Consider the following 25,880-nt stretch of genomic DNA (forward strand, 5'->3'; position numbering starts at 1 on the left):
TTGCCTGGAACACAGGATAAAGATCTAATGGGGCGAATGTTCATCTCCTAGTAAACTGCCAGTTCCACCATGCCCTGGCTTTGGGAGTGCTGTTAGAGTGAAAAGACTTCAATGTCTAATTCTAGTTGCAGCTCTGGAAATATGCTCATCAAAGTAAATCTTGTTCTTCTGTATCTGTGCAGAAATCTTGACATTTTTGCTTCTTTCTTAAGCACATAGAAGTGTAGGGGTTGCGGAGCCTTTCCTGAGGCAGCTGAGAAGTGAACGGTTGTTGACAATTTCATGCTGTCCATTGACCAGGACAGTATCCATTTCATTCCATGCAACCTGTCCACACATCTTCATTTTCCTGGAATTGTCTTAATGTGAAAATGTCTCCTGTAAACTGTTTAGGCATCTTTCTCCCTTGTTTTTTTTAAAACTCTTTTTCCATTTAGCTGCAGCACTTTTCATCTTTCTTGGCTAATACTGCAGTTGGGGATGTAACTGAATTCTTCTGACAGGCACACAGTGAACTACAGCTATCAACCTAGTGTCACATGCAGTTGTCTGAGGCCTGATGCTCCCATTTTGGTGAATCCAAATTCTCTGGAATGAAAAAAATTCCCCTTGGCTTCAGAATTGTTTACTTGCTATTGCTTTTTTCACCTATAAGGCAAGTTGCCATCATCAAATCTGTAAACTTAGCAGGACTGGCAAATACTAGGACTCTTTCTGGCACAGATATCCTGTGATTCAGTATGAAAATAAATAATGCAATATATGGGATCTCATCATCTCTGCTTAGAATGCTTACCTGGAAAACAAGAAGAAAATGTGTTCACTTGCATTTACCCTACAAAGACTTCTAGGAATGAAATTGCCGTGTTGTTAAGAATGCTTACTTGGAGAACAGACTGCTGCTACAGACCTGTGGGGATTTGGATGATTTAAGAAGTGACCTGACGTGTTAGTGGTTATGGAATTTGAAAATGTACTCTTGAAGGTCTCCCATGAGGCTCTGCAGAGCAGTGGGGACTCCGTTATGCACAGGAAATACCTGATATGATAGCAAGAACCACTTGTGTACATGGAAGCTTTGCTTGCAAATTGGATGAAGAACTTGTATTGATTTACACCTGTTATGTGCAGATCAGACTTTGGTGCCCAGCTGGCTCTGTAGTCGTAGGAGGAAGAACTCTGCTTTTGCTATTAAATTGGTGAAGCCACCATCGACTGCCTCAGGTAATGCTTCAGGGCTTAGAGAGAGAGCCTTTTATTTGGCCTGTGTTTGCTGGGATCTAGCATCACAACAGCAGCAGCTGAGTTGTGTGGAGTTTTAGTAGCAGTATCCATGTTAGACGGCTGTCTCTGCTGAGCATTTACTTTAACATGAGGATAATGCATCCCTTGATTGTATGACAGTGGATTAATGGCTGTCTTGCGCTACATAATCCGAGTGCTTTGCTTCCTCTAAGGATAGAATCAGGATAAAGACTGTGAGCAGAGAAGCTGGAGGATATGAAATTACTGAGAGGCATACACTCCCATGTGTGTCATGTGTCTCCTGCCTCCAAGAAAGCCACAACTGTCACAATTAGCTCTGTAGGGCCTTTTCAGAGACCTCCAATTGTGAGATTCGGGGTTTTTTTATCTCAAGTTTTGAGAGAGTGGACATGGTTTTACAATCTAGGCTTTTCTTTACAGATAGTGAAGGTTTCAGGAACCTGATGCTAATCAGTAAGGTTCTCTGTATTGTCTTCTACAGATGATATTGCCAGTCCCGGTTTTCTGTTGAAAGCCTGTGGTATTTGTACAATAGTGGCAAGCTACTGTGACCCTGTATTCCAGCACATGGTCACCTTGAACTGTAGGAGTGAGATAGAAGTCCAGTGTATGTCATTACAGTTCATTTGGGGAAAAAAAGTCATAGAAAAAAAAAATGCAAGCTTTTCTTCTGATACATTAGAGACAGCAGTGAATCTCAGCTGTCTATGTAGCAAAGCCCACTTTTTCTCTGGTGTGATCTGTGTGCAGAATCAGGTACCGTTAAGTATTATGTTAAGAGCAAGAAACAAATCCATATTTCCTGGATAATTCCATTATCTTGTGATTAAAAAAAAAAAAAAAGTATAAAAAAATTAATAACTGTCAGAAAGACACTATAGACTTTTTTCCTATAAACCCATTTTTTCTATAAGTATGTAATTTTTCATTCACCAGCTCCTGGCAGTGAGAGGCTGTAGTGTGAGCTGGATATATTGCAGCCATCAGCATAGTTGCACTTTGGATCCTGCTTTGTCTCTCCAGGTGTGTTTTACTTTTTCTCTTCACAGGTTAGAATTTCAGTCCTCCCTAGCTTGTGATGTAGATTTTAACAGTACACTCTGATCACCCAAGAGTTCCAGCTGTGACTGAGCACTGTGACTTTGTTTTTTTCTTAAGATCAACAAGCCATAATCCAAAAGTAACCAGGCAGTTATTTCTCAGTCCAAAAGTAACCAGGCAGTTATTTCTCATTACTGTTTGTGCAACATTAAAGAAAGCCTAGCAGAAGAGATTGAAAGCCAGTAAGGACAAAGTACCATCCTAGTTTCTCTGTTTAGGCCCAGATTTTTCATTCCACAAAGCTCTGTGCCTCAGACTTCTTCACAGAGGAGCTTGTGACAATGCATGGATGTGCATTTTCTGTCAGCCTTTTCTCTCAGCCCTGTTCTGTTGTACTTGGGGGTAATTTTTAAACTGTTCAGAAGAGTTGTTAAAATTCAGCTTTGGCAGAAAAACTAATCATTGTTGCAGCCTGTCAGTGAGACTTCCAGAATTTGTAGTTTAGCCTGTCCACTGCAATGTTGTGTGCTGTGCATACCCGTGACCTGACTTTCCTGGTGGTGGTGTTTCTAGGAGTCTGCTGTTAAGATGGGATTCACAAACTCTGTTCTCTTACAAAAATAGCACCTGTATTATGTGGGCTAGCGACTAGAAATTTAGATTTAAAAGTGTGGTATCTACCAAAAAATGCATATTTCATAAATTATACCTCAGACATCCTTTTTTTCTGTCTTAATGAGGACTATCATCCCTGCATGCGTTCTTCTGCTTCTCTTCCCAAGGTACCTACCACCTGGAGATTCCCTGTATGCAGATTTATGGTGCCTGTAAAGTGCACCAGCCACTCGAAACTGACACTTTTACCACCAGGTCAGTCAGAACCAGTGAATAATCGATAGGTTCCTGATTTACTAACCGAAGTGTGGGTAATCAATAAGGGATAAACCTGAATGAAAAACATGTTACAGAGACAGTTTATGACCTCTGAGCCTTTGTGTGTTAGAGGCAGGGCTGCTAGATGCAGCGTCCTTGCTATTAGTTCCAGCTGGAGTATGATTTGTCTTTACTTTCACTACAAGAAGGGATTATGAGATTCTCATATTCTGATTTTTTTTTTTTTTTTTTTTTTTTTTTTTGAGGTGAGGGTATATGTGGTTTGAGCATGGACTTGAGAGCCAAGAACACTTACACAAAATCTAGCTGCAGCATTTGTGAACTGGGAAAAATTGCAGCAACTCTCTTGGAAATGATAGTGCATACTTCTTTCCTAGTCTGTAGTGATTCTCCTCCAAGGATCTGCTGGCTAATATTGTTGTAAGTTCATAAAATTAAAAAGGGAACCTTATTGTTACTATGTGATAAAATGAGTTGGATTATTATATATAATTATGTAGTCATCTAGGTAGTAATCTGATACTGTGTCACTGATGCAAAATAAAAAACCTGAAGTTCCACTTGACTGAATTGATTGAGACCGTCTTTTCCTTGAGCTGTGTGTGCCTGAATTTTTCAGAATTCATGGTAGAACTATTACTAAAATACCATGTAGCCATATCATAATCACATACAAAAGCAGTTTTTAGCATATGTGAAGTCACCTATAGGTTAGTCACTTATGTATACAAACACCAGCTTCCAGAGTACAGAGTATAGGTGTGCTGGTATTTTTGAAAGCCTTTAATTCATGTTTTCAGGAGAATTCTGAGTCAGGTTATATTAATAATACATGTTCCCAGATAGGAAAATTTGTCTATAAGTGAAACTTAGCACAATTTAAAATGTTTTGAAACTGTTCTTTAATGTCAGGTATAGATGACAGATCTTGTAGACTTCTTGTAGGGCTTTTGAATTTTAGTGGAGAAGACAGAAAGGTAGATTTTTCTTTCTTATTTTGAGGTTGTGCATTTGTTACAGGTAAGTAGGTAGACCCAGCAGCATTCAAACAATTTGTAGTCTTGGTTGGTATAGGAAATTTTTTGTGCTCCCTACGCTGTTGGGTATAGCCATAACAGCACAGTTTGCTTTTGCATAAATTCAGTGTCTAAAATTGTATCTATTGTAATTATGCTGCTTATTTTTTATAGATTTTGGCATGGAAATATGAAGCCTTTGCCTTTTGTCATCTGTAGAATATTTCAGAACTCGATAAACTTGTTTGTTAAACTTTCAGGAATTTTTTAAAATCAAAATAACAGGCTCTAAAGACACAGCTTTTCATCCTTTAAACATAATAATTTATATGGTTCCAATCGTTACACCACGTAAACATCTCACAATCTTTGATTTTATTTGCAGTGTAATTCTGCATTTTGTACATTAGATCTGATGCAGAGAGTGACCAAAGAACTTGCCAGAGAAACATCTCAGACAAAGCAGAGATTTTGACCCAACGTCGTTGCTAAATTATGCATTTGTTTTCAATATAGTTTGTATTTGAGGAAGTTCTCTGGTCTGTTGACTTGTCCTTTCGGAATTAAGTTTCGCTTCTCCCTATCTAGAACTTGGAGGAGTGCTCAGTTTATGTCAGTCCCAATACACCACTGGTTAAACTGAAGTGGTTATCAGCAGGCTTCAGACTTAACAGTTGATATGACCAGGACAGATTATGCCTTTCAGCCAGTTTACAGTTTTAGCAAGGCTGTATTACCGTAAGCCAGATTCAGTTGTGTTCACAGCACTTTGAAAAGGAAATAATAATTTTGAAAATGCATGAGTCAATTCTGCATTCCTAACTTTATGAACTTACTACTACTGTAGTGGAAACAATATGCATGGACATTTGGAATATAGGTACATTCAGTACTAAACAGGTTGCAAAAAAATTTCTGAATAAGGGAGCCAATAGCACGCAGTCTTGCAGACATTTGTTATGCTTTATAGAAGTAATGGTAGGACATGTGTTGTGTCACTGCATAATCACATATTTACTTATGCAAGGAGTTATTTTCAAGTTAATACAAAATAAGATCCTTTAAAGACTAAGAAATAATTATTATTATGAGCGATTTATGTGTGTGAGCTCTTTTAAAAAAAAATGGGAGCATAATGGTATATTGACAAAGAATGTGAGCAAAACTTCCCTCAGAAGCATTTGATTTGTGCTGCCTACTAGTTAAGAACCAAGAGGAAGGTGGGAGTTGGAGGGTGATTAGCAAAAGTCTTACAGGAAGAATATACTGGAATAGAGTTCAATTTGTTTTAATTTCTCTGTAGGCAAGCAAATGTACACCTGGGACCACCATGTTCAAGGGACATCAAGAGGAAGCGAAAGCCAGCTGCAGCCTCCATGTCCAGCCCAACATCAGGTAATGTTGATGTATCTGTGTGCCACCTTTTCAAAGTAATGTCCCTCTTCAGCAAAGTGCCAGAGTCACAATGGTAAAAAACAGCATTACCTGGATTTGAAACTAATTAAATGTGTGTGAGAATGGCAGTGGGTGAGAGAGAATATTGTGTGGTTTTCACAGAATCAAATGCTGCCTACTAAAGAAATCTTTGTTGATGCAGCTATGGTAAGTTTATATAATTTCCAGTGCTTCACTATACAGAGGGTAATAATCTGTTTCTTCGTAAGGTGTTATTTCAACTGTCCCTAAGTTATACAATGCATGGTAATAAGGAGGTGATCAGTATAAACAGTGCGTTCCTTCAGTGTTGGGCTGACATTAGCTGGTGGCTCTGATGCCCTTTTTCAGGGTGTTTCTAGATGCTTTCACAGGAGCAGAAATCTAGCAATTTCTCCATCATCACTGGGTGAGACCACATATTCCCTGGGAGTTGGCTTACTCTTGTGGATGAAAACAGTCTTTTTTTTCTTTCTTGCTCTGGGGATGTAGTGATTAAAATCCTGGTTTATTTTCATGTGGCATATTTCTGCAAAATATATTGATTGCTCATCAGAATCTGAAAATGGTTTAATCTGCAGAAAACAGAGGGGTTTAGGAGACTTCTTTCTGGCCTCTCACCCTACTCTCTCTTGAAATATTTTGCTTACTACCAAGTGACCCATGTTCTTCCAACTAGCTTATTAAAAAATGGCTGCTGTAATCCAGTAACAAGGCAGTGAGTAAACTGATGGGAAAAATGTTGTTGTGAAAACAGTGGGGAAGGCCAAAGGAACTGATGATGAATAGGAGGAATGAAGTTTGGATTTCTTCCTTGGACTAGTGGGTAGACAGTAGAAGTAGGGAAGAAAGATGTGTTAGCCCTCTAGGCCACAGATCTGGATTACAGACTGTCTGAAAGGCTCTGTATTAAAAAGGGAAAAATCCACATTAAATTAATAATATGTTGCTCAGCAAGAGAGTAATCTGTTATTGACTGTTTATTTAGGATGTTCTTTCCTGGCTTTTGAATATTCCTTGATCAGATATTAAGACTTCTGTAGTGAAAGGATTAGTAAAATCATATGTTTGTAGCCACAGAATTACAGTTCTGAGATACTAGATCTTCTTGTTATAAATGCTAGTGTCTCACAGTCCCCTGTTACCTGTGCATTTATTTGTTGTTCAGAGTGTATTCTGTACTGCATTGCTGGTCACTTTTTATGGTGAGAGCTGCTATTTCTGTGCCTACTCATTACAAAATATAATGTAAATTGTACTTTACCAACTAGGCAAATTGTATAATGAGCACTTTTTGATGAGTTGAATCTACAACTGGAGTGGAACTCTCAGCACTGGAAAAGAGCACAGAGGTTTGAAAGGTGTTTGGGATTTTTTAGGGATGAGGGAGAGAAAATTAGATTATGTATTACAAAATAAGGAAGAAGAGTATAGTTACCAGAATCTGGACATGATGCTTGTACTGATCATCAAGAGAGAAGTGCTGCAAGGTCTTTAAGGGTCAGAAATGGTAAAGATACTGTCCTTAGACCCTATTTAGAATTGTGCCCAGCAAAGTTAACAGGCATGGGCAGCATTTGCTACATAGCTGACTTGTGGAAAGAAGCTTTTATGATTGGATAACTGAAGCTCGAGCACAACCTGGGCATATAACTTGGAAACATCTCAAATTTGATATTATTTCTGTCAAAGGTGATCTGGCTGTGGAATTACTAACACCTAAAGAAATGTGTAGGTTTACTCTGCAATAATTAAAAATTAACTGACGACTCTTACACTGATTAGACACTGATGAGATAGATACGGATTTTTCTTCCCTGCTATGCATCTACTCACCCCTTTATAAATGTCTTTTACGGAGGTTCCCCTGTACCTGGGGAATCATGGCTGCCTCATTTTCTTGCTACGTTTTATGTTTGTGATGTTTTGCTTCTGCAAAAGATGAAACACAGGTGAATCAGAACGCAGGCCTATGCCTGTCTCTGCAGGCGCCCAGAGTGCCGGATTTCTTTACCTTTAAATAGCTCCTTGACTGAGTCCAACAGCTCTGTCTCACTTGTTGACCAGGTCCTGCTTCAGTGATCTCCTTTTTTGCAACCTGAGTGCCCCACGGAGGTGAAGGACACAGCCTGAGCTGGCTCCGTCAGTCTGCAGAACAAATGGGCTTGCTCTGCCGAACATCGGGCCATCTCGGATTCCACCTCTTTTATAGAGATGAGTGATGAAGAGGGGCTCGTTCCGCTTTGCCGCTGTATTAATACACATCAGGGGCCAGCTCCTGGCACTAAATCACGCTGCTGCATACATCTGTTATCAGACCCCTCACCAGTGTGATGAACAAGACTGCAGATAGAAGCTTCCTTGTGTCATTCTTTATAGGATTTTCCTAAAAGAATAAATAGCTCAAATCTCTGCCAACACTCTCCCCTGTCATTGTGATGAATTTAGCTTCTTTCTTAAACATGCAGCTACAAATCTTCCCCTGTCACCTCACCCCCCCACACCATCCACAGAAAGTTTGGAGTTGAATTTGGCTGAAATCAGAAGATGCTAATAAAAGGCATATGAGATGTGGATGCAATCTCTCTTCTAGCTGCAGGAATGCGAGAAAGGAGCTAGAGATATATTTATTTGGGAGCCAAGCAAAATAAGTTTGTTCCATGTCGTCTCACATACTTTTGTAAATATGATTATTTATGGGTTTTGGTAAAGCATCTTTTGTCAGAAACCCCTGAAGATCAATAAATGTGTATTACTGTAGCAGAAGTGCCTAGGTTTCTATTGTGTTGTTACAGCTTTAGATTTCTGATATTAGTCCTGCCCTTGGAGGCTAACTGGCCTAAATACTGTAACTGAGATAGCTGCTAAAGAATAGCATTTTGGGAAAAGGCATGGCTGCTGCAAGCAACAAGAAGTGGGTAGGTAATTCAGAATGCATTTGCACTTTAAGAAGTGGCTGTTACCAAAATTAAGCTGGGCAAACTTGTGCAAATGTTGAGAAAGTTAGTGCTTTCCATGCTAGACAATTCAGGAGTATGTGAGCCCTAAAGCATGAGGCTTTCACTGGGTTAAGAACAAGTCTGGTGTAGTTTGGCAGTAGAATAAGGAAATGTGGAGGAAATAAGATTTTCTGTACTGGATTAGACCAGAAGTTCATCGAATTCAGAGACCAACAGCCAGTATCTAGGGAAGAAGAAAGTCTGTATTGATCAAGGTCCTTTGAACTTTCAGTGATCTAAGACTTAGGGGGCTTTGAAAGGCATGGTTAGTGTCCTTGTGTTTAGTTACTTTCCATTGCAATGCAATAGATTTGGAATAATATCCACGGTGGCACAGTAGAGCTTGTCTAAGAAATACTGCATATTATTCTCATGGTAGTTAACATCTGGTTTGAAGGGGATCTGATGAAAACTGTACTGTCTGTTTTCTGTTTGTCAGAATAGGCCACAAGCTTAGATGGTTTTGAAATAAATGGTGAACAATTCTCCAGCTTTACACTGATGTTTTTAGTGTTTGTGTGGTCCAGTCCCCTGTATATGTAACAGTGCACATGGTAACTGGCATCCTATTCAGGTATTGCAGTGAGTCTGGGTTAAAAATCTGTTTTTGTTTGCCTTGACAAATATTCACACTTAGCTTGTGAAAAACAAATATTTCTAAATTATGCCAGTTAGCAGCTTCTAAAGCTGCTTATCTGAGAACAGTCTGTTGAGTTATAGCAATTTGGTGAATTTTTCCTCTTATTTCTTGCTAATGTATTGTCTTTTTCATGGTGTGATGGTACCTAGTAGCAAGAAGTCTTTTGCAGTCATTTGCTTTTTTTTTCCTTTTTATGAGCAAAGATGGAGAGCCTGAGTCAGGAGGCTGCTGGTGAGGAGCCCATGGTGTAGTATTGGTGGTGATTATTAGTTTAGGGACTTTGACTTACATTTTTTTCCATGTTTAACATGACCTTCAGATGGAGGAGTTGATGGGCTAGAGGTAAAATATGCAAAATACTGTTATCAGCTGTGTTGTTGTGGCTGTGTGGGAGTGACTCATTGTTTTGGATGTACAGAAGCAGGATTGTTGGGGTTCCAGATCTACCAAGTGTGGAACCTCAAGCATTGAACCTTCTTTTTATTTAAAGTTCAAAACAGTCAGTGTTCTAGTTAAGGCTTGTTATGGCCTCTTTAGCAGCTGAAGTAACTTGTAATAAAAACACACAAACAACTATTATCTGTTGTGAGACTACAACGAAAAAAATGTGTTTTGTACTAAAGCAGTTACATGTTCAAAAAAATTCTGGTTGCTCCAAAGACTCCTGTGGTGATTACTTGTTTTTATCCTTCCCTGTTCTGCTTTTGAGGATTGAGTGGTTCAGAATACTGAGAAAGAGGAATAAATGCTCATATCTCCAGGTTTCTAACAGTCCTTCTGGAAATTTGGGTGATTGTTTGGTTGAGCCCGTTGAAGCAGTGGTTGTACTGAGAAAATGAGAATGGATTCCAAACTAGCTGAGCAAGTAGCTTCTTGTAATAATATGCTGATTTACCATATTTGATATATGTGGAGGTTCATGGTACTGCCTTTACTGGGTAAAGAGGAGAGGTATATTTTTATTCTTAACTGAGCTTTGCAACCTGAAATTTGCCAAGCATTCAGAGACACTGAACTTCTCAGATACAGGGTTAATTGAGTCTTTGTGGAGAGATCAAACTATATTCAGTTGAATGATTATGAATTGATTCAGTTTAAGTATGGGACAGCTAAAGCTCTTGATTTTCAATAGGAACTTTGACTAAGGGAACCTAGTTAGTGAACTGGGAACTTGGAGTTCTGAATGTGAGAATCATTAGGGCAAAGGTGTTAATGCTATCAATAACTTATCTTTCAAAGAAATTTGGCAGGGAAACTTGAAGGAACTTGGTAAATAACACCTACATATAAGAAATTATATATATGAGGCATTTGCCATGAAGTCACTTTTTCTAACTTTTTTTTTTTTCATTGCCCTTTCCTACTCTCTTCCTCTGTTCCCCCTTTTCTGCAATTTTATATTCCAGCAACTTTATCTATCCACATGGATGCAGCAGAGTCAGAGCTACCAGCACCACCATCCATGAGATCCCAGAACTCTGAGTGGACAGGAAAAACACCAGCAGCCGAGAAAGCCACTATTCCTGCCTCCAGTAACCTTTTTAAAATGCCACCAGAGAAGAGCCCTGGATACAGCTAAAAAGAATCATTGCAACTGTAGAAGATTGCTGGATTGTGGAAGTGTATGACTCTGGCATGTGTCCTCACCAGACGTCTTGTTTGGCAGTAGTGATATCTGCAGTAGTGGTGCGTGATGCGTGCCATCATCCAGACCCATCTGCGTGCCCCGCATACCTAAATCATGTCTGTGAATCTATGTTTTAAAAAAGGTGATCAGTGTTGGCACCGCAGTGGCTTTTAAAAATGTTCTTTCTCTTGCTGTATTTATTATGTATTCATCTCCTTCCCTGATGCCAGCTCATATGTGCTGGGTCATGTACAGGTTCTTTTGGGTTTTCAGATCTTTATTCATCCCCTGGAAACGTTGTTTGTTTGTGCATTTGACTTTTTTTGGGTGAAAGTCCCACTACCACTCAGGGAGGCAGAAGTCTCCCCCTGCTCTCTTCCAGACCAGGAGGATTTCTTGGTGGAGGAATGAGGAGGGAATGCAAACAAGTCAAAATGTGGAGACTGAATTCTGTATCAGCAGAATATTTTCAGGCCATGTGCTCATGGACTCGAATCATGTTGCTTCTAGCAAAGCAAATATGGTGCTTGTCCATTCAGAAATTGCCATTGGCTCACTGGCAGCATGGTCCATCAGACCTTTTCCTTCTTCCTTGTTATCAATGTCTTTAATCTTGCTTGTGTATTGCATGTTCTTTCCTAAATCCCCTGTTGGATAAGGTTTTGGGAGAACTACTTTGACAGATATGTGCAAGCTCTCCTGTAAAGGAACCTGGGCCCTTGAATATCCTTGGAGTATGGTAGAGGCTATACAAAACTTCAAATTTTTTGGTGTATAAATTAAAAAATGACTTGGAATTCTAAAGGATGCTTGCCATTGAAGTTGACAAAATAATAATAATCGGCTGAGTTCAGAGTATTCTGGTTATTGATCAGACCACTTCTGTCTCATGTTTTCCCTCTCTTCAAAAAGTATTATCTGCTTTATCTACTAGAGGTGTCTCCACCTACTGATGATTGTACTTTGCTCCACAGCACACACAAAAGAGATTCTTCTCATGGCACTTCCATTTGGTCCCCTATTACCTTCTCTGTTGCAGAATATATGGAGTGTGTTTTGTCCCCTCTCTTTTCTTGAATCATTGTTCACACTTGACTTACTTTTCTTTAATTACTCTGCCTGAAACTTATTTTGGGTTATTTTTTTAGAATATATTACCTTCATAGCATGTGTCAAGGAACAGTTGGCCTCCTGGCTGCTTAAGTCCTTCAAAAACAGAGTCTGTTTATATGCATAGAACTCCTTTTGCTTTCCTCACTGGGTGGAGCTTTCAGACAGTACCACGTAAGCTTGTAAAATTCATTTTGAATGTGAAGGTGCAGCTACCACTCTTAAGTAGGTAACAACATTTGCATGGGTTTAGTGGCTTTGCAGTGTTCTCCTTATAAATCAAATAGCTGAGGGAACGGATTTGATTGTGAAGATATAAAGTGATGATTTATACTTGACTCTGTATTAAAATGTTAAATGGTCATAACATGCACAAAACAAAAATTGAATGACTCACTAAATCAGGATAGACAAATACAGTTATATTACAGACACACCATCCATGTCTGATCCCCTAATACGTACTTATTCGTGGGGAGAGATCCAAATTGGATTTATATTTTGCAGCTCAAGCAAACTGTCAGATCTGACCATGTAAATCCCACTCAAAACTTTTTATTTATTTATTTATTGGTGCTGGTAGATTTTAGAACTAATTAGAACAGGGGAAGCCTTTTTGCCTTGCTGCAGGAGTACAGAGGTCACTTTGGATTACAGGACAAGCTTTAAGGGTTTTGTGGAGAGAGGAGCGTTCCTGTTTTAAAAGTCATTGGATTGTCTTTATTTTGTACTTATTTTGAGAAATGGTACTTAAGAGGTAGCACAGGAAGTCTCAGCACTGGAGAGCCTGTAATCTAGAACATACAAAGAAAAGGTAAACCTAGAGCAGTGAAGAGTAGTAGATACTGTAGTACTCATGAACACAGTGAAGGGGAAAGGTGGTCACATACTCATGGCAAACCTGCACATAAATTTTAGGATTGGAAGCCTTGTAACTTAACTTGCAGGCTGTCTTGGTGACAGGGTGTGGCTCCCTAAAAGAGCATTTATGCAAATGAGTGTTTTTAATCTCATGAAGGATCCTCCACAACCTCTCTTGGTTTGGGCCTGTTAAATAGGCTCAGATTACTGATCACGCAGCAGAAATGTTAAACGGTGGCTGTAGTAGTTTTCTTTTTAAAACCAATTCTGAAATATGTTGCCGCATTCCAAATATTGTTCAAAGTAGTTCTGTTTTTTCTGTGGTGTCAGGACAGTTTCAAAACTTTTTTATAAGAGAGATGTTTGAGGTGTTAGGGAATCAACAGCCTTCATCTTGCTCATTGCAGCAAGGGCTAGGGGGAAGGTTGCCAGATTTCGTATGTTTTTTCTCTGGGGGCATGGAAAGATAATTTACCAGATTTTCCTATTGAGGTCAGTAGCACTGTTCATCTCGTTAAGCTCTTAAGTTGTAAGCTCCTAGGAGGTCTTCCTTGCCTTTAAAGGTTGAATGTATGTGTGGCAGTACTGAAGAGTAACTAGCAGGCCTTGGTAAGCCATACTTCTTGCCCTAGCAACAAGTGCCAGGATACTCAAGTTCTTGCGGATGCCCTGTTTTTCCTATTTCTGGGTTAGAATCCTCTTGCAGGTCAGTCAGACTCTCAACCAAATTTGATTCTCCTGTGTGGTAGACAAGCTAAATTAATTTATCTGTCTTTGTTAATCGACAGACTTCAGTAGATTGATTCAGATGTGAATATTTACATCATCCATACATGAACTAACTAGGTGCATTGCTTTGTTTCTTTTCTTCCAAGGCAGATTCCTTAGAACTCACACTGCACTCATACAGTATTTGCAGTGAAGGACACAGTGCTTCAGATGTGGTTTGTCTGAGTAGAAAGGAAATCAAGGAAGCCTTGATTTGGGAACTGTGCTTCTAGGATGTGATTATTGCTTCAGTTATACAGCTCACTTGTATTGCACTTCTTGACCACCAGGACTCCCTAGTCTTTTTCCAGGTTTGTCTTCTCTCCGGTTGTCTTCTCTGCTTGTCCTTATGGGAGACTTCAACTTCCCAGGCATCAACTGCTAATGCCAGGCTGCTTTGATAAGCAAGGCATGTTCCTGAAGTATGTTCAAAATAATTTATTGTCACAAGTACTCACTGAGCCAACTAGGAAAGATGCCCTGGTAGAATTGTTATTTATGAATAGAGAAGGACTTGTGGAGGTGTGATGCTAGGTGGCTATTTTGGCCACAGTGATCATTAAATGGTTGAATTTAAAATTTTTCATGTAATGAGAAGAATGGTCAGCAGAGTTGATACCCTGGGCTTCAAGAAAGCTAACTTCAAGTTACTCAGCAAGCCAGTTAGCAGCATCCCCTTAAATCTGCTTCTGAGGGCTTAGGGATCCACGAATGCTGGTCAGTTTTTAAGGACCACCTTTTGGAAGGAGAAGAGCAGGCAGTCCCATTGTGCTGAAAATCAAGCGAGCAGCACAGAGAACCAGATTTGCTAAACAGGGAATTCCTCTTGGAACTCAAGAGGAAAAAGTAATTGTATGATCTCTGGAAGCAAGATTAGGCTTCACAAGAAGATTACAGAGCTGTAGTTTGCATATGCAGGAGAAATCACAAAAAGCCAAAGCTTAATAAGAGTTGAAACTGCCCAGTATTGTGTCAAGCAAGAAGAAAGGCTTTTTGAAGTACATTAATAACAAGAGGAGGTCTAAGGCAAATATTGAAGTGATACTTGTTGAAGATGGTCATCTGATAAATTGGGATGAAGAAAAAGTGAAGACATTCAATGCTTTATTTTTCCATACTCTGTAACAATACTGATTGAATTGAGACTGCTCAGTCCTTTGAGTTGGAGGACTATGACTGTGGGAACAGTGACTTTCCATTTCAGGACACTGAAATAGTAAGGGACCAGTTGTATCAGTTGAATGCTCATACATCATGATGCCAGATGGGATTCATCCCAGACTGCTGAAGATGCTAGTGGATGTTACAGTAGGCCCCCTCCCAATCATCTGCCAAAGGTCTTGAGATTCTGGGAAGGTCCCTGCTGATTGGAAGCTAGCTGGTGTTACTCCAGTTTACAAGAAGGGCATGAGGGAAGACCCAAAAACCTACAGACCTGTTAGTCTAACCTCAGTACCTGGAAAAGTTACAGACAAGATGCTGCTGGGTGCTATTTAAAGGACAATTCAATCGTCTGGCACAGTCAACATGGGTTCACAAAGGGAAAACCTTGTCTAACCAATTTGATACCTTTCTACAACAATGTCACCCACTTAGTGGATGAAAGGAAGGCTGTGGATTTAGTGCTTTTTGATTTCAATAAGGCATTTGAGACTGTCTCTCACAGCATCCTTCTGGACAAGTTGTCCAACTGTGAGATGAACAAATACATGTCCACTGAGGTAAGAACTGGCTGAGCAGCAGGGCTTAAAGGGTTGTAGTGAGTGGGGGTACATCTGGCTGGTGACCAGTCATCAGCAGTGTTCCTCAAGGCTCAGTTCTAAGGACAGTTCAGTTCAATGTATTTGTTAATGATCTGGTTGCAGGAGTTGAATGCACCATCAGCAGGTTTGCTGATGATACCAAACTGGGAGGTGCTGTTGACCCTCTCAGGGACAAAGATCCCTTGCAGAGGGATTGGGCAATAATCACTGGCATGAAATTTAGCACGAACAAATGCTGGATTCTGCACCTGGAACAGAGTATCACTGGACACATATAAACTGAGAGAGGAGTGGCCAGAGAACAGTCCTGAAGAAAGGGATCTGGGGATGCTGGTTAGCAGCAGGCTCAGCATGAGTCAGCCATGTGCCTTGGCAGCCAAGAGGGCAAACCACATCTTGGGGTGCATCAAACACACATAGCCAGCTGGTCAAAAGAGGTGATTATCCCACTGTGTTTAGTATCGGTGCAGTCTCACCTTGAGCATTTTGTGCAATTCTGGGCCCCAAAATTTAAAAATGATATGAGGGTACTTGAAAGCTTCCAGGGGAGAGCAACAGATCTGGAAGGTGTGTCCTATGATGAGCGGCTGAGGACTCCAGATTTCTCTAGGAGAAAAGGAGGCTGAGAGGTGACCTTATTGCTCTCTGCTTTCCCTCCTTGGGAGGTTGTAGAGAAGGAGGTGCTGATCTCTTCTCCCTGGTGTCCAGTGATAGGACACAGGAATGGTGTAAAGCCATGTGAAGGGAGGTTCAGACTTCACATTAGGAAACACTTCTATATAGAGTGGATGGTCAAGCACTGGAGCAGGCTGCCTGGGGAGGTGGTTAATGCCCCAAACCTGTCTGTTTAAGAAGCATTTTGACAATGCCCTTTATAATGCCCTTAATAATATACTTTAACTTTTGGTCTTTTAACAGTTGGATTAGATCACCATTGTAAGTTCTGTCCAACTGAAATTATTCTATTCTGTTCTATGCTATTCATGAGGTTTCTGTCAATTCATTTCTCCAAGCTGTATAGACTCCTCTGGGTGGTACCCCCACCCTCCAGCATATCAGTGGCTTGTGTCCCCAGCATGCCATTATTTCTGATCTTGCTGAGAGTATGCTCTGTCACTTTCCACCAGATCACTAATGATTGCTGAACAGTATTGATCTCAGTATTGTCTTCTGAGACATGCTGTTCATAGCTGGCCATCACACAGATTTCAAACCATTGATGATTACTCTTCGAGCCTGACAATTCAGCCAGTTTCTCACTGACCTTTCTTACTGGAAAGCACCCAGTCCATCCATAGCTGCCCCATTTGGCTATGGGCATGCTATGAGAGATTGCATCAGGAGTAGTCAACGTAGACAGCATCCACTGCTCTGTATACATCCACAGAGCCTGTCATGTTATCATAGAAGACAGTCAAGTTCATAGGCATGATTTTCCCTCATTTAATCTGGCTGGCTGTTCCTAGTCACCTTCTTGTCCTTTTTCTGGAGATGGCTTCCAGAACTTGCTTTATAAAGCTACAAGGGACTGCGGTAGGGCTGACTAGCCTGTCATTTCCTATATCCTCTTTCATGCCTTTTTAGAAAGGTGACATGATACGTACCCCTTCCTATCACTGGTAACTTCATGCACTTGCCACAGTTTTTCAGGGTTGACAGAGACCAGTCTTGTAAGGACATACCTTTGCAAATAGGGCTTTGTTGATGTACAGGGAGAAGATGGACATTCAGTGAAAGAGAAATAGAGAGCTGGGAGGAGCAGCTCTAGCAGTTGCTCTTTGCACATTTTCATTAGTTCCAGTGAGGTCTAGTGAGTCTTAATACCCAGTTTGGTAGATACTGGAGCAGTGCAAATTAGAAGAATGAAGTTTCTAGCTTTATAGATTTATGATTTTAAGGTAAGGTACAGTAAAGAGTGAAGAAGGCAACAAAACAGTAGCTGAAGAGAAACTTGAAAGAGGCTGGGACTAGTGCTACTGAATGATAGATTGTTGTCATGATGGTGATATGCAGAGGTGTGTCTTGCCAGCATTCCTGAATAATGGCATTGAGGCAGTTAGTGCTCTCCTTTGAAGTGTAGAAGCTCATGCTGTTACTTTGTGGATGTTGCAGAGACCTGCTCCAGTGAGCAGAGGATGAGAAGGGAAATTGAAGGAGGGGCTAGAAGAAGAGTGATGGAGTGACATTTTTATTGTAACCCCTTCTGCACTGAATCATAGAATCATAGTATGGTTTCAGTTGGAAGGGACATTAAAGATCATCTAGTTCCAACCCCCCTGCATGGGAGGGACACCTCCCACAAGATCAGGTTGCACAGAACCCCATCCAGTCTTCTCTCAAACACTTCCAGGGATGGGGCTTCCACAGCTTTACTGGACAACCTGTTCCAGTGTCTCACCACCCCTCACACTAAAGAATTTCCTCCTAATGTCTAATCTAAATCTCCCCTCTACCAGCTTTAATCCATTACCCCTTGTCCTTTCACTACAAGCCCTTAAAATAAGGCTTTCCTAGAGCTCTCCTGTAGGCCCTCCTTCAGGTACTGGAAGGCCACTATGAGGTCCCCCTGGTGCCTTCTCCAGGCTGAACAACCCAATTCTCCCAGCCTGTCTTTGTAGGAGAGGTGCTCCAGCCCTCGGATCATCTTTGTGGCCCTCCTCTGGACTTTCTGCAGGAGCTCCATGTTCTTCTTATGTTGGGGGCTCCAGAACTGGACTCCTGGGGAACACCACTTGTCACATCTGGACACTGAGCCGTTGATCATCACCCTGTGAGTGCGACCATCCAGCCAGTTCTTACCCAAAAAGTGGTCCATCCATCGAATCTATACCCTTCCAGTTTTGATACCAAGATGTCATGTGGGACAGTGTCAGAAGATTTGCACAGGTCTGGGTTGGTGATATTGGACATAAGATGCTACAAAAAACAATGCATGAGCCTGGATGTCAGCAAGGAGTTATGTAAAGTGGATAAGAATTTTGTTTTGTTGTCTTGATGAACAGTTTTGTAACCAGAGAACATTTCAGGGAAGCAAAAATGAAGCCATCTACCAGTCATTTGATATTAAAAAAATACTTTTATAGTCTGCTAGGAGACTATCAAAGGAGGACAAACTTCTGTTATTGTGATACTGCATTACTGTGTCTTTGTCCCCTGCATTCAGCCATTCCAATCCATGTTTTGTGGCTGACACATTCTGCCTTTGCACCATGAAATATGGGAAAAATACAGCAATGGTTCTTAAGGCTTGAAGCATAAGGGGCCACTTGCTATGCTGAAGGCAAGACTGGACTGTCTTAGGCTATTCACTTTTACCCAGTACTCAGCAGAGAGAACATGTCTTAATTATACCAAAGCATCTCATTCTTGAGAAGCAAACTGTGCCAAGTGCAGGGAGACTGAACTGTCATCAGTGCCTGGAGACAAGTGCATGGCTTGCCCTCAGTCAGGTGACATAGGGACTTATGTTGTGGAGACAGCAGGAACCTTCAACATCCTTCCCAACTTTAATGTGGGTGAAATACCTTCCAAATTGCAAACCTGCTTTTTAGTGTGACTCCAGTGAGTTGACAAAGATGTGTTACCTTGCATACCAGGAAAAGAGAATTCTTGTGCCAACTCAAAGAATTGGTAAAAATGGAAAATGGGCTGGCACAGTCTGTTACATCAGAGAAAGATGCAAACCCTGTATACCTGCAGACAATAATCAGAAAAAGTATTGCTGAGCCCTGCGTGTATGACCCAGAGTATTCATTGTCTTAAAGTGGAGCTGCCAGTATTATGAGGATGATCAGGGTTTTGCAAAGCTGCCCTCTTTTTGTAATCTCTGAAGGAAATGGGATGAACAACATAAGAAAGGCAGTTCTGGGTCAGACCAAAGGTCTGTCAGGCTCACTGTTCTTTCACCCACAGTGGCCTAGGGGTGCCTAGAGGGCACTGTAAGGACTATGTAGTTATATAGCAATGCTTTCCTTTTATGTTCTCCTAGCTCAGTGTCCTGTCTCAAAAATATTTACAAACTCTTGAAGGCTGGAGAAAACTTTTTGGAAGCTTTTGGCTATAGTATTTATCCTGCAACTGGATTTAGTTACATTTCTAGAAGATAATGAAATCTGACTTTAAAAACATAAAGTAAGGCTTCACTTATCTGTCTTGATAATCAGTTTTCTTATAAATTACCCTCTCTATAAGGAAATTGCATCTTCTCTTGGAATATTTTTTCCTACTGTTAATATCCTGACATTGTTTCTTGCTATGCTTTTTTTTCACCAAGGTTGAGAAGTCCTATTCTTCCTTTACAGTTAGGCTTCTTTGTCATGTATAACTACGTATGCTCAGTCAACAAGTCCTGTGTAGTCCAGTAACTCATAGAAGTAATTTTTCATAAGCTTCAATCTGTAAAACTTATTTAACCTTTGCTTATGCTCCTGCATGAAAATCCCCAGTATTCCACATCCATCTGCATTTAGTTCTAGAGTCTGCTTCTTTACAGAAGAAAGAACACTTGCTTCCCTATTGCTGTTCAGTATTCATATGCTCATCTACCCAAGCATCATGCTAGCCCTTGCTGCCCAAACACTGATGTAATGCTACCATTAAAATGATATTCAGGCAGTTGACTCTGAAGCTAAAGTTCTCATCACTGCTCCTCAGTGCACAAGATCCTAGAAAATGAGGATTTTTTTATTTTTTTTTTAATTTCCAAAATGCTGTGCATTTCCTTTAGCAGTATTACAGTGCAATCTTGGACTGACAGTTTTTGCAATTTGGAATACTTAAGAGCTCAGTCTTGTTTAGTTTTATAAGAAGTGGATCAGAGATGTGTAGCCTGTGTGGCAGAAAGTCCTTTATGGAAATGGAAATACTAGGTAATAAAGTGTCTCTTGTCTTGAGCAGATGGGCATAAAAATGAAGTTGAAGCTAATGCCAAATGAATTCAAGTTAGAAATAAAGTGTGAGTTTTTAACAATGAGGGCAGACTAACCATTGGAACAAAGCACCGTGGAAAGCAGTAGCTTCTGTGTATCTTAAGGCTTCAATCTGAAGACAGTAGCTTTATGGAAGGAAATTTGTAGCCAAATGTAAGCCATTGAAATAAATACAGAGGCATCTAAAAGACATTGATTTGTCAATTTTATAGTGTGTGTCAGTTTACATTAAATTATAGTTACTTCTGGTGTAGAACCTCAGAGAAGACAGAAGATTTATACAGTATAGAGATCTGTTGAAAAAAGGGAAGTGTTTTGGCAAACAGGGAAAAGTCATGGTGATGGAAGTTTTATGGTGTTGCCAAAAGATTGTATGAACTTTGCATGGGAAAAGGAGCTGTGAAAAATTTTATCTGTGCCAAGTGAAATGAAGCATCATTTCTGCCTACCGGTTTATTTGTGAGTGATATAATGACAAGTGAGTGTGCAGTTTTCAGAACCTACCTGATCACTCAGTTGAAGAGCATCCTTGATGAGGATTCCTCCTTTCTTGCAATACTGGCAGGTAGAGTTCTGCTGTCTTGGGGTAGTATTCCCTATGTACATGGTTAGCTTCAGCAGCTCTGTCTCATTTCATTCACTCAGGTGTGTGAACTGCCTGCACGTTGCACTGAAATGAGAAACAAGTGAGGCAGAGCATTGCTGGGCTTATTACCTAACCTGGCAGGCAGCTAAATACCACACAACCCCTCACTCATTCCCCTCCTGCCCCCCAGGGAATGGGGAAAAAATTGGAAAAGTAAGGAGACTTGTAAGTTCAGATAAAAACAATTTAGTAATTTAAATTTAAAAAAAAGTTAAAATACAGTATACAAACAAGAGATGTGCAATGCAGCTGCTCAGCACCTGCTGAGCAATGCACAGCCATTCCTAATTTCCTAAGAGAAATCCCAAGACTACAATCCTGAAAGACAGAGAAAACTTCTTTGCAAGCTCTTCTGTATAAATTGTTGAATGATATGGAATATCTCATTGGCAAATTTGGATCCATTGCTCTGGTTATACTCCCTCCCAGCTTCTTATGCACGTGCACACTAGTAAAATATGGGAAGCTGAAAAGTTCTTGATTTCTTAGTAGCAAATAAAAACATCAGTATGTTATCTCACTCTCCTCATACCAAATCCCATACTGCATTCCAAACAAAATGCTCTTGTAGCTACTAAGAAGAAAATTAGCTCTATCCCAGCTAAAACCAGGGCAGTATGCAATATTTTTCTTAATCACTTTAGATGTTGCTTGTGCTTTTCTTTCTTACGGCATATAAGGAAGACACCTCCTTGTAGGAGCGCTGTTTTGGTAGCCTGTAGACTTCATGATCAGACTGAAGGACCAGATGGTAGGTTTCTCCAAGTGGAAGAGCTCTTCTGCACTCATCTGAGAGGAGATGGTGTGACTTGAGAAGCAATTTTCTGGTAGTGTGTTCTCTAACATTAGGGAGCAGTAGCATATTCAGCTTTTTCAGCATTAAAATACATTATGCTGTAGTGTTTCAAAATGAGCGGAAATTTCCACTGATGGAATAATGCCACATATGAATTGTTGCTTCAGATCTCAAGTGCTGGACATAGTGTTAATGTCCCATGCTAGCATTTGGTTTTGTTGCACAGGTTGGTGTGAGACCTTGTTTCTGGAAGCTCTCCTAATGGTGCCATGAACTGAGACTGGTCTGGCCTGACCAGAGCCCCTGGGCACTGCTGAAGCCATTGAATTTTCTCTGCAGTTTAGCAACACCAGACAGTTAGTCAAAGCTGCTGTCAGTTGCATTCTAGCTTCCTCCTGTCCCAAAGGGCTTACCTAAAGACAGATCACAAACATGTCTGCTAAAAAACATGTCCCAAATGTTATATGTGGTCATAAGGCTTAACTGTTTGACAGGGATTTGATTCTGGGTTCCCAAAACTCTGTTTTGGGAGTAACATGTAAATAAGATTATTGCTTGTATTTTTCTGTCTTAAACATGATGTGTATTCTCTGAATGAGGCCCTTGCAGAATCTTTCTGATTATAGAAACTGGAAATAAATCAATATATTAAAGAAGTGTTTTATCTGATATAAACCAAACTGAGTTGAGAGTGGGAGAAAAGAGGCTTCATTGACATCTAACTAGATTTACAGTATTGTAATATCCATAATCTGCATGCTTCCTTGAATGTTTCCTAGACTGTAATCTGAAGCTTTTCTTTCTTTGAATTGCAAAGCTGAGTGAAGGATTTTGAGATAATTTATTATGTCCATTCTTTTTTCTTTGCAATGATTTTGTTTGTTTCCCAGTTTGTCATGACATTTTCTCGAAGACAAGTGGGATGCTACCTGTTCAGAACTTGAAACAATTCCAGAGTGTCTTAAGTAGTCTTTCACATCCAAGTCACTGCTTCAGATCTGCCCAGTCCCAAAAGGGACTTAATTTAAATGAGCTGGTCAGTCTCAATTGATAGTTTAATGGATATCTATTCATTTTGCCAACACTAACATCCTTTTAAGATAGATCTGTGTAATTCTTTTTACCATGATAGCAGCGGTTTCAAAGATGAAACTAGCAGTGAACTTTAAATTTTCTTTTGCATATATTTTTGTCCCAATATTGATAGCTATGGACATTTGTGGAAGGAACAAAACAGGACTCTGTCCATGTTAACTATTCCAAGGAATAAATTGTAAAAAATGAGATCCCAAATTGATTTAATACTTTTAAACAAACAAACAAACAAACAAAAGATTCTTTGCAAGTGGTTTTAATTCTCAACACTATATTAGGGGATGGGGTGTCTAATTTTTAAAAGTGTTTAGTTTTCTCTCATGTGCAAGCTGTACCTGTGAGAGTTGGGAAGTGTTCCTGGTGAAATGTGCTGAGTTTTATTGTGAAGAAGGAGGAAAGAGCTCTTAACAATAGATTCTCTTATGGGAAGCACCCAGATTTGGCAAATGTGATCAACTATGGCTAAGAGTCAAAAAAGTCAGATATTTAGAAATCATTATGAGCTGGTTCAGTCTGCCACCTACTTTCATTTTTATTTTTTTTTCTGAGGAATTATTTGATCCATTTGATTATTGGAGGTATTTCTATAAAAAAACAAACAAACAACCCAAAACCAGAAATAACCCAAACACCAACAACCCCCAAAACAAAAAAAAGCCCAGGTTGGTTCTTGTTCACACATCCTTAATTTTACACCCAAGCACAGAGAATGTTTTCAGTTTAGTTTAAATAGCTGGTGTTAAATTCAGTAACAGGGCTGACTGTTGTGGCTTTTCACTATTTTTATGTTTTTCAGACCATGCTTGCTTCATACTTTTCCAGCTCATAGAACTAACTGAAACTACAAATGAATACAAGTAGACTTGCTATGTACTAACTCCCATCTAAATAAAGGATATCTCAAATCTGGAGGTACAAGATTTGTTCTCTGCTGAAGTAAAGCAATTTTCCACTATGAGCAGATACTTGATAATAGTTTTTAAATGAAACATAGTATAGAGTTTCAAAATGCTGAATGAGGTTAATTTCTAATGAAGAAGTATACAGGGAGAGGAGAACAAGAGCAGGTTTTAGGAGTTGCTGCCATTAGGCAGATAAACCACATGGATTTTGCAAAACACACTTTAAAAATTGCATGTAGTTGGAGAAATCTTACTCTGAGAAGTATCATAGCTTCATCTGCACAGATTGCCTGAAGGGGCAGTGATGGCAAGCCAGTGGTTCTGCTAGCACTGACACTGATGTTTATTTAGTCATTTGGACACCAGCTTCCTGAAAGGTTCACCAGTATTGCCTTAGGACTTTTCTTCATCTTGCTTCACCACATAATTTGCAAGTGCTTGGACTCACCCAGCCCCCCACCATGGGGAAACATTCATTCCCATTTTGAGAAAGCTGGAGGTGAAGATGCTTAATGCCACGTGTTGTGTGGTGAGTGAAAGAAGTCCTGTGTTTTCTTTCCTGACGGTCCAGCGTCACCATGAAACGAGCCTATACAAACACAAGTAGCAAGAGAAGCTTTCAAGAGCCTTTTATTATCCCTTGCTGGTCCTTTCAGGTACTGTGGAGACAGCAAGGAGTGGGAATGAGCAGGGCAGGGTCTGATTCCCAGGAGATGGAGGGAGAGGCCGTGAGGTGCAGCCCTGTACTCCAGCAGGGGCTACCACAGGGCTACCCTGGGGCAAGTGGCATTTCCCATCCTCCTGACCACATTGATAAGGTGCACGACTCTGAGCCACAGGCTTCCTGTGTTTGTATTTATGGAGACATTTAAACAAGTACTTTCTTTAACCAGCCCTCTACACGTCCCCCCCCTCCCCCAATAGAAAAGGAAAACAAACCAGACAATCTGTTCTCCCCTGACAAAAAAGGCTACAATTTAAGTGGCCTACGTTGCTGTTATCAGTGCCCTTTCGCATGCACAATGCAGTGAAGCAGTTGCATGATTAGTTGTTGGGTTGTTGTTGACCCCTCCCGGCCTGCCCCCCCCCCCCCCTTCACACTAAGCTCCTGCCTCAGTCAGTGTAGAAGGGCTGAGGCCCTTGGAATGTACAGCTGCTTGGGTTTGGCTTTTTTTCCTCATTTATACTGACTTTATTTACTGTACATCATCCAGACTCCCCTCTGAAGAGGAAAGAAATAATTTCCTTGTGTCTTCAGGGTACCTCCTGCTATGGCAGCCCAGAATGTTAATGAAATTACTAATGTGCTTAGAATTTGGATGTTATTGTCACCCTTATTTTATAGGTGGGGTGTTTAAGTTAGAATGACTGAAGCAAAAACTAGTCGCCACCTCTGAATTTGTTGGGCCCAAGCTGAGATACCAGGCACTGGCAATTTGGAGTGGTTTATTCTGTAGACTTTTGTAGGTTCAAATCACATTTCCTATAATGTTCTGTAGCAGCTATGAGTGCTCAGAGCTTCTGCAAATCCAGCCACAATTACTGATGAGTTGAGAAGCACTGTTCTCATTGCTAGGTCTCCTTCTGGTTTCTCAGATATTGGAGAGATGGCAACAGGCAGGCATCTCTCCAGGGCTGGTGGTCAATTGCTTTAATCACAAGAACTTTGCCTTCACAGTTTCCTCCTTTGTCCTTTCTCTCTTTAGCATCAAATGAGTCAGACCTCATCTCCTTTGGTTCTCAACCCTCACCTTTCCAGAAGTGTGTGTTCTGTGCTCTGTATGAAGCTGGAGTCTCACACAAAATAAACTGTGTGGTCATTTAATTTGCCATTATTGCAGTTTATACACAGAGGGGAAAATTAGGTTGGCAGCTCATTTATTCGCTTTTGAGTATTTTTATCTGTAACCAGATATGTGTGTATATAGACAGATATATAGATTTTATTTATTTTTGAGCTAGAATTTTTTTTTTTAATGTATTCACTTTGTTTTGGGGTTTCCATAGATGGTATTTTAGCTTTCCAAAATATGCTTTGTCTCTGGAAAGACCTACAATTCCTGGACTTCAAAGAAATTGAAAGTGGAAGATAGC

The 25,880-nt window shown here is 40.3% G+C and overlaps 1 protein-coding gene across 7 annotated transcripts in view; it reads left to right on the forward strand.

Moving 5' to 3' along the window:
* The window catches only part of GPATCH2L (G-patch domain containing 2 like), a 45,307-nt gene extending 20,440 nt beyond the window's left edge, over nt 1-24,867 (forward strand). For 4 of the 7 annotated variants that reach the window (XM_051620858.1, XM_051620859.1, XM_051620857.1 and 1 more), the window contains exons 9-10: nt 5,521-5,612; nt 10,697-24,867. In XM_051620858.1, coding sequence (XP_051476818.1) covers nt 5,521-5,612; nt 10,697-10,869 — 265 coding nt within the window. In that variant the 3' untranslated portion in view covers nt 10,870-24,867. Of the gene's footprint in view, nt 1-3,089; nt 3,178-3,446; nt 3,622-5,520; nt 5,613-7,718; nt 8,887-10,696 lie in introns of those variants that run through there. The other 3 variants (XR_007889630.1, XM_051620860.1, XM_051620861.1) reach the window with 3 other exon arrangements.
* Nucleotides 24,868-25,880: the final 1,013 nt, after the last annotated feature.

The sequence above is a fragment of the Apus apus genome, chromosome 5, assembly GCF_020740795.1.
Source record: "Apus apus isolate bApuApu2 chromosome 5, bApuApu2.pri.cur, whole genome shotgun sequence".
NCBI classification, from domain to species: Eukaryota; Metazoa; Chordata; class Aves; order Apodiformes; family Apodidae; genus Apus; species Apus apus.